At 33.7% G+C, this 9552-nt stretch overlaps 2 protein-coding genes across 2 annotated transcripts; one reads left to right on the top strand and one right to left on the bottom strand.

Moving 5' to 3' along the window:
- Positions 1-1091: 1091 nt before the first annotated feature.
- Positions 1092-3752, top strand: LOC127839774 (myb/SANT-like DNA-binding domain-containing protein 4). The gene is made up of 5 exons (XM_052368161.1): positions 1092-1548; positions 2115-2274; positions 2969-3035; positions 3325-3451; positions 3743-3752. Exons 1-5 carry the CDS (start codon positions 1370-1372, stop codon positions 3750-3752), a joined length of 543 nt encoding a protein of 180 aa, XP_052224121.1. The 5' UTR covers positions 1092-1369.
- Positions 3753-3970: 218 nt separating this feature from the next.
- Positions 3971-7547, bottom strand: LOC127839228 (putative nuclease HARBI1). The gene is made up of 5 exons (XM_052367512.1): positions 7484-7547; positions 6522-6623; positions 5424-5656; positions 4839-4992; positions 3971-4186 (listed from the first exon to the last, which is right to left on the bottom strand). The coding sequence occupies exons 1-5, from the start codon at positions 7490-7492 to the stop codon at positions 4070-4072; spliced, it is 615 nt and encodes a 204-aa protein (XP_052223472.1). The 5' UTR covers positions 7493-7547; the 3' UTR covers positions 3971-4069.
- Positions 7548-9552: the final 2005 nt, after the last annotated feature.

Here is a 9552-nt window from a genome sequence, read left to right as displayed (position 1 = left end):
GCGGAATTAACCTCTGACTTATGCAAGTTATGGTTATCACAAAATACCACCAACGGGGAGTTTATAATACATTATTTATCCCATTAATGCTTGGTAACTGGTTACTGTTGGGAATTTCCAACACAGTAATGCGCTGGACGGTCGTGATATTCCGCCCCGCATGATCATTTCAGACACACAATATGCTGAACAATTTTAATTTTAAAAAGGTAACAATTGAATCTTCTTCACATTTGTATATAATCTATTTCAATGCATTAAATACTTGAAACTTCTATGTGACGTTATTTTGCCATTCTGATATTTTTATTCATTTTGTCCTCAACTAAAGTTTTAAACATTTATTATGAATAAATCTGAAGGAAAAGCGGCTCAAGAGACTAGTGTTTTGATTGGCTGTTCAGAAAATGTGTACGTAGAAGTACAAACATGTATGTCGAAGTACAAATTGTACTTTGTCGTACAAATATATACTTTGAAGTGTATTTTATATTCATGTCGACGTACTTATTGTACTTCGACGTACATTTCTCTTTTTAACGTGTAGGTCTTCTTGACTTTCAACCCAAATGGTACGCCATAGTATGTCTTTAGGGTTATCTAAAGAATGCTCCCACTTAAAGGATCAATACAGAGACCTCCCAGTGACTAAGCCAGTTAGCAGACACCCCATCCACTATACCACAGACACCGAACCAGCTATAAATTCCTGTGGCTAGAAAACAAAAAAATATATAAGATGCTAGATCTTCAAGCTTGGAACATGTAACTCGTTTTAAGATTGATTTTTTTGGATGCATTACTAAATTATTGCAACAATTATCATATTTTGAACACAATCATGTCCATATATTTATTAATAATACATGGTTATCAAAAAAACTTAAAAAGCTTTTGCCCGTAAATTAGGTAGCACCTATAATCATATTATTGAAATATATGTATAATAAGTTTTTTTACACATTTTCTATAAATTCATAAATATTTGACAAAATCGTGCAGTCTCACTTTAACGTGTATTTAAACAGGTAAAAAAAGTCATTTTATCAGCCTACAATTACATCAGTGGGTACCGTTTTACTAACAATACTTAAGTTTTGCGTAAGTATTGGCGTAAGTTGACAAGTTGCGAATAACGTACGCATTTCGTAAGTGCGTTTTACTAACATTGCGTAAGTTTGACATCGTACGTAAGTGAAAAAAAATGATCGTAACTCTCCAACTTGGAGGTGACATGTAAACAAACAACAACAACTCTGACGGTTAAACTATACTATTTTTACTTTGTTGTTTTATGTAACCCATCTGCTTTCGTAAGTGTGTTGTCACCTAGTGTCGTCTGCACTTGTTTAAGTTGTAACTTGTCACAATGGATGCGGTAACGCTTAATGAGAAGAAAAGAGAAAAAAGGAAATTGAATTGGACAAAAATAGAAACGGAGGTGTTAGCAGCTGCTTACATCGAGCAGCATGCGTTGATAAACGGCAATTTTTCATCGACGTTGTCTGGAAAAGATAAGGATCTTGCGTGGGAAAAAATTGCAGAACAGTGAGTATCATCTAGCGCACTATTATATTTTCTTTGAAACTTAACAATGAACACAATTTTAGATTAGAAAAAAACACAACGTGACATGTGCTTACTGTAGTTTAAACGCTCAAAAACACCATAATAATTTATTATGCTCCCCCCCATTTTTTTTGGGTGGGGGGGGGAGCATATAGTCGCCGCTTCGTCTGTCCGTGCGTGTGTCCGTCCGTCCGTGCACAATTTTTGTCCGGGCTATTTCTCAGCAATTAATGACCGGAATTCAATTAAACTTTATGGGAAGCTTCACTACCAAGAGGGGATGTGCATATTATCAGCCGGTTCTGGTCGGATGATTTTTCACAGAGTTATGGCCGTTTGAAATTTTCCATAAACTGTACATATAGTGCAATTCTTGTCCCCCCAACTACTAGACGTTTCCTTTTATCTGAATATATAGTGCAATATTGTGACAAAAAAACTTTGGGGATCATAACCCGTCTCCGACGGCTTCTTGTTAAATAAGGATATAGCTTATTAAAATGTCACTAAACATGCAATACGTATGTAAACATAATCTCATGCAGAATAAACGCACTGGGAGCAGAAGAAAGAACAGTGGAAGAGATCCGGAAAAAGATTTCCGACACGAAAACAAAACTGAGAAAGAAAGAAAGACAACGGCGCCTATCAATGAAACAAACGGGAGGGGGGCCAGCAATCACACTGGAGAAGTGGGAGGAGAAAGTAAATGCATTTGTATTCACGACTATACCAAGAGAAAGCTATATCAAAGCATATCTCCATTTGATGAGTGACCTTAGAATATTGTTTTTTTATTCATAACCAATGATATCAAATGTAAATTACTGTATCTGACTGATAGCTGTGATGAAATTAATTATGTAATGCAGTGTATCATTAAAGTCAAATCAATAATACTCCTACCGTAGAAATCTAAAAAATACTCGCATGATTAATTAATAGGGTTCATAAGTGTCTTTTCATATAATTTAGAATTAAAGTGTTTTGTACTCTTTTGAACGCGTAAAAAAGTTGTGTTTTACTTCCGCTAACATCACCAAAAATAAAAAAAGTAGGTTTTCGTAACTTTCATTGAACTTTTGTTTGACTTTTACACGTTGTGTTCCACTAACAAGGTAAGTCCATTGACAAAAGTCTTCAAAACATCAATGCAAACATCATTTAATATAATTCTAAGATGGCACAATCATTATATCGATAAAATATTCCAGTTTAACAAATGTAACCAAAAACTGATTTTTTGTCTGTAAACTTGACTTCAAATGGCAAAACAAGTTAAGGGTCGGTAAAAAAGTTCGTGTCTGTCGGGTTAGCGGAAACATACAACTTCTTTAGGCCTTAGTTTGATGCAAATTATATTGTTGATTACCGTACAGTTAGATCTAATTTCTTATAGATGATAGAGGTTATTGGCGAAGAGTCGATTGTGGGGTTCGGTGGTGTGGACACGTTTGCTGTGCAACGTGAGTAACATACCTTATTGCAATGATCAAATAAAAAAGTAATCTTTACTTACTGTCATTAGCTATATTATTTACCATACCGTTCCACTAAAACAGTCGCCGTTGTGACAGTTAATGACACCCCGCTGCCGGTATGACTAGATAACGAAAACAGTACTGTTTTCGCAAAAACAGTAAAAATTACTGCTATCCCCGCTTCTAACGCTAAATGTACTTGTGCTTCTAATCTTCATTGTTTTGAAAGGCGCTTGAGTTGAAGAAACATTTTGTCTGTTTTCAATAATGACAGGAACACAACAGCCGATGATTGCAGAGCAACATGGTCAATCATGCAGTACGATGTGTGTGGAGCCCACTGTAGCTTTAGAACCCCAGGTGGTAGGAGGAGTCGCAACTCCAAACCAAAGAACAAAAATGTATGTGCAGTGCGTTATAACAAATTCTTTTTATTTCATCTATTTGTTAACAACAGTGTGTATTCAGCAAAGCATCTAAAACATATAAATAATGTGACAAAACACTACTAAAATATGCTATTAGTATAAATACGATACATTTAGTAATGTTAAACTGAAACAAGATAACCAATTAATTTGGAATACATTTCAACAGTATAATACATATTATTAATATCCACACAATCCCTGTAATAAAAATGTAATTATTGCCAATCAACATAAGGTGTGTTTTATGCCCTACTTCGATAGCCAAATTTGATAGCCCTAGGCCGGATGGTTATGAACAAGAAATTTTTTGAAGTTTTCACAAAATAGGCCTTATTTAAGCATATGTTCAATTTTGTGACCCCCCCCCGGGGCAGGGTCAAATTTGACCCCAGGGGCATAATTTGAACAAATTTGAAAGAGGTTCACCCCAGGAACATTCCTGAGAAATTTCATCAGAATTGGACCAGTAGTTTAGGAGAAGATGTTTAAAGGAAAAGTAAACGCACGGACACACGCACAACGGACAAAGGACCATGACATAAGCCCCGCTGGCCTTTGGCCAGTGGAGCTAAAAATCAAATCTATTTGTTATAACATTAATAACCTAAAACGTGACTTCAACAGTCCAAACGCCCTCTCTACTACCATCCTCGAACGACTGTGGGCCAAGTTGAACGCGATCTCAGCTCTGCTCATTGGATTCAGCTACCAGCATATTAAAAAAAAACAATGTATATATAGATATAGTCGAGCTAAAAAGGTTATTGAAAAACATTGAACATTACTGGACTGGTAAATACGATATGAATCACCGTTGAATAGGAAATAAGAGAAATTGTTTTTTTCAACAAAAGGAATGTTTGTACACAAAAGTACATTGTATTATTGCTCACTCTCATAAATACATTTTATATCATGATTATTAACAATCTTTAAACAAGATTATCTAACTAAACAATTACCATAAGTACTTTATTTTATGCTTTCCGGTGGTTTATAGAGAAATATCAGTGAATTAAAACTGATTGTTTCACTGTTTCAAACAGTGAAAATTAACTGAAAATTATCGATAATTTTCACTGTTTACTTTTTTGACGAAATGACGTCATTATCCCAGCAAAATTCTTTAGTTTAACTCTTTAACAATGTATATAAACTGTAATCAAAAGCATTAAATAAAAGGAAAATTTATTGGATTCGGTTAAATATCGATTTTAATTCACTCGTGAAAATATTATTTTCTATGATCACTCGTGAATTAAAATCGATAATGCACATAATGCAACAAATATCCTCTGGCTCTTTAACATACATGTTTATGTACATTAATGGTTTGTCAATGATGATGAAAAATTACCTTTGGAGTAAGAAGATATGGTTTCAGTCCATAGCCGGAGTCTCCTAGTAGCCATCCTTTGCTTCCATCCACCAGCCAGTCCTTCAAGCTACAGTTGTCAAAGATTACACTGTCATGTGTGGATCCCGGCCACTTTGCCACAATGTTAGTGAATCTACAAAAAAAGGTTTCAGCTTTTCTTTTTCAAACACATAAAATCAGAAAACATGAATCATAAAGGGTATGTACACTGTAGTGTTGTGTTCGAATGAGCAGAGATTAGCAGAGTAAAGGATTAACAAAAATAAATTGTTGCGTTGCTGTATAATCTCACTTAAGATTTAAAATTTGTTTTGTCTCTTGACATGATATTATATGCATTATAATTCAAATAATTTACAAAAGTGAAACATTTATTTTAAGTTTCATGTTATTCCACAAAATAGTTACTGAGAAACATCTCCTGTCAGAAAAGTGATACAGACAGATAAACAGTAGAACAGACAAACAACACCAAAGCAACATCCCTCCACCTTTGGAGATAATCATTAGATATGCTTTTTTGTCAGTTCTTTCACAAACTTATACAAAGAGAAAAAGAGTAACCTCATGTTTGCATCTACAACAGCTTGTACATTAATGGAATGGTATCCTTTCCGACACACATATATGTCTTCTCTCTCCCTTGGGGCTAACATGGCGATGTGTGTGCAATCCACTGCTCCAATCACATTTGGAATTCCGGCTATACCAAAAATTTTTTGTTTCACTTGGACCAGTTCTCTCTCCGATGTAGGGAATAACACAGTATTCAAGCGGCGGTCTAAAGCTTTTAGCACCTTCAACAAAACATAAAGTGATAACTCTTTGATGGAATGTTCAGTAATTTATTTACCAATTGACATTACACTTAATTTAGCTACATAATAAAAATTGTTCCTTTTAAATATTAATTGTTTAAAAGCAGTGAACGGATTGACTTATGCAAAGCATCTGAAGGGCCTTTAAGCCACAATGTCGTACAAATTAAAATTTGATCATACATTCTGTTAACATCTCAGACAAACATGTTTATCAGCCTCACTGAATCTCTTTCCGAAACTCTAATAATATTCTCTAAAAAATGTACATAACTTATAAATATTTCATTTGGTCTGACACTTAACATGTTATGAGCTATGTTGATGAATGACTTGATGAGACCATAAGTTATATAGCACATGTTTACGATAAAACTATGTGAAAATATATATAGCAACATGGAAAACAAGATGAAGCAGCTGAGGAATAGATAAAATTTAAAAACAAGAACTCCGCGAGTCGGATGTTTCACCAATGAGTATATTTTCAAACGATGGGTGATAACTAAAAAATGGGACCACCCAGAGTTATGGTTCCTTGTCACTACTCTTCCTCTCATTGAGCTGTATCACTGTAAAAAGTTTTAATTTGATATCTTCAATACTTTATTAGTTATGCGCCGGAAACAATTTATGACAGACGGACGTACAGGTAAGACGATGGAGAAGTGATCCATTTATGTCGCATCCACTTAATAATAAAAGGCGACACAAAAATGTGTGAAGTGTTAAGGGAGCTATTGAGTACGCAGAACATATTTTTAAACTATGTGTTACTGCAAAACATATATATTTTCCATGTCGAAAAAGCAATTTTGATTTTAAATATGTTCAACTATTGTACCTGCCAAATACTCTTACAAACTGAACTTCTTGAGACACCGTGAGTCATGCCACCTTCACTGTAGAACTCAGATTTGGCTAGAAATTGAAGTGTTATCAGCAACTGAAAAATTGTAACAGATAGTGATATACTTTGAAAAAATAAGAGTTCAGGAATTTTGTTAGTAAGCAAGCCTGTGACGAGCTTACTAAGGAATTTCCTGGATGAGTTTAATAAACTATGGTTTGAAATGACAATGAGTGTCAGATTTTTTTTATGCTTCAAATGAACAAATTAAATTATCTCTAAGACAAAATGACATTGCTGGACAATACAATTAATGTATGATTATACGGATATAGTAGGATTTTATACTTAATATATTTAAAAACATATCTGAACAATACCAATTCAATTGCTGTACACAGAATCAAACCATACTGCAGTAATTCCATTTCATTGTGAAATCGTCTTCGTTGGATGCCACAACAAGCTACATTATTAACATGCAATTATCTGATAAAATAACCTTACTGCATTTTGTAAAATTGATCAAAGAGATCAATATCTTTTCAACAAGGTTATATACCAAACTCTGGCATATTCCATAGGTAACTTGTCAAAGAATGTTTTCCAAACAAAGGGGGATGAGATTCACTATTCGGATACAGATTTCGGATGAAAATCCTGTTCACAGTAATACATATGTAGTTCCCCATATCCAGTAAATATTGCGTTCTACAAACTCAGTAACACTCGAAAATGAATCATAGATGTTACAAAATAAAAGAATACTTGTGTATTTTAATAGCGTTATCAGTTCCAAAAAGGGCAAACGCATTATTTAATTTTCATAAAAAGTTGACAATGTCAAGGATGCAAGCGCTATTGACACGTACTTTTCTGAATGCGGCAAACTGTCACTCTAACAAGTTGTCATTTCAAATGATACAACAAAATCAAAATATGTTAATCTATATTACCTTCGTCATTGACGACAATGGGTGACTTCTGTTACATTGCGGCGATATGTCGTCCTTAATTAATTCATGGACTGTGAAGATTTGTGTTTTTGACAGTCTATACTTTCGCTGTATTTCTTGCTCTGTCAGAACATTTAGATAGTTTGGTCGATCTCTAAAAATCCTTGGATTTCTCCTTCGAGCGTTGCTTCTCGGAAATAACGCGGCCATATTTACGAAAATACTGAATGCTTACGCATGCTTTTTTTGTTCGTAAAGTTGCGTTAAAACTTACGTAAAACTTACGTACGCATTTTTTAGTAAAACGCATTTGCGCAAAAATTTCAAACGTACGCAATGAATTACGAAAATCGTAGACATACGCTAGCGTAACTCTGTTAGTAAAACGGTCCCCTGGGTAACTAAGTCCGCATACAATTGTTATAGTTTTTGGCTGCTACAAACCACCAGTATTAGACAATGAAACCTTTCAAAAAGATTGTACTTTGATCTTAGATAAATGCATGAAAAAATTTGACCATTTGTTACTGATTGGAGATTTAAATTATGATATAATGAGTAACAGTAAAAGTCAACCATTACTTGATGTATGCGATATCTTTAGCCTAGAAAATGTAATTACAGATCATACTTGTTTTACGAAAAATGCAGACCCAAGTCTGGTAGATGTCATTCTAACAAATAAACCAGAACTTTTAGGAAAAACTTGTAACTTTAATTGTGGCTTAAGTGATGTTCACAATCTTATTGGTGTGCAGCTAAAACATAGCATACCCACCAAAAAACGAGAATATCGAAATTACAGAAGTTTTAAAAATTTTGATATCATTTCTTTTCAAACTGAGTTAGAAACACAATTTTCACGTGTCGACTTTAACGAACCAGATGTAAATAAACTTTATAATACTTTTGAGGAACACTTTTTAAATGTAGCTGATAAACATGCACCAATTAAAATAAAAAAAGTCCAAAAGAAACCAGTGCCATATATGAATAAACAATTAAAAAGTGCAATTTATAAAAAAAGAATGCTCCATAACAAATATTTAAATAACAAGAATACAAAAAATTGGGAAAATTACAGACAACAAAGAAATCTTGTAACCAAAATACAACGTAAATCCTTAAATAATTACTTCATTGAAAGGTGTACAGGGGGATGCAAATCTCAGGATTTCTGGAAAACTGTCAAACCTTTTTTAACCAACAAAGGCAGAAATATCAATAAAGACACCATTCTAAACGAAAATGAAAAGCTTATTACTAATCAAGAACAAGTAGGGGAAATATTTAATAACTTTTTTGTAAACGTGGCACAAAACATAGGAAATGAATCCATAACAGTTGATGAAAATCACCCTAGCATATCTATGATATCCTTAAATATCAAACCTAATCAATGTTTTACCTTCAACCCTGTCAGTGAAGATTTTGTAGGAAAGCAAATTGGAAAACTAAACACTAAAAAAGCAGTAGGCATTGATGGTATATCAAGTAAATTGCTAAAGGCAGCTCAACCTGTTCTGACTGGTCCTTTAACCGTTATTATAAACTCTAGTATTAGTTATTCAACATTCCCTTAAAATACACTTAAAATAGCTCAAGTAAAACCATTACATAAAAAAAATAGTAATTTAGATAAAGCAAATTACAGACCAGTTAGTATTTTACCCACACTGTCCAAAATCTTCGAACGATCAATAAATGAACAATTAGCAACATATTTTAACAATCATTTTAACCCTTTTTTATCTGCTTTTAGGAAAGGCTATGGTTGCCAAACTGCACTTTTAAAAATAATAGAAGATTGGAAAAAATCCTTGGATGAAAATAAATTTGTTGCTGCAATTTTAATGGACCTATCTAAAGCGTTCGATTGTCTCCCTCACGACTTGATACTGCTAAAACTTAAAGCATATGGTATGTCCGAACACTCAACCGATTTGCTAAAAAGTTACCTCTCACATAGAAAACAGTGTGTCCGTATGGGAAATTTAAATAGTCAGTTTTTACACCTATACAAAGGAGTTCCTCAAGGGTCTATTCTTGGGCCGGTTTTATTTAACATT

Source organism: Dreissena polymorpha, chromosome 7, assembly GCF_020536995.1.
Source record: "Dreissena polymorpha isolate Duluth1 chromosome 7, UMN_Dpol_1.0, whole genome shotgun sequence".
In the NCBI taxonomy this organism is placed as follows: domain Eukaryota; kingdom Metazoa; phylum Mollusca; class Bivalvia; order Myida; family Dreissenidae; genus Dreissena; species Dreissena polymorpha.
Note: the sequence above shows the minus strand (reverse complement) of the source record. Positions and strands in the feature narration are given on the sequence as shown.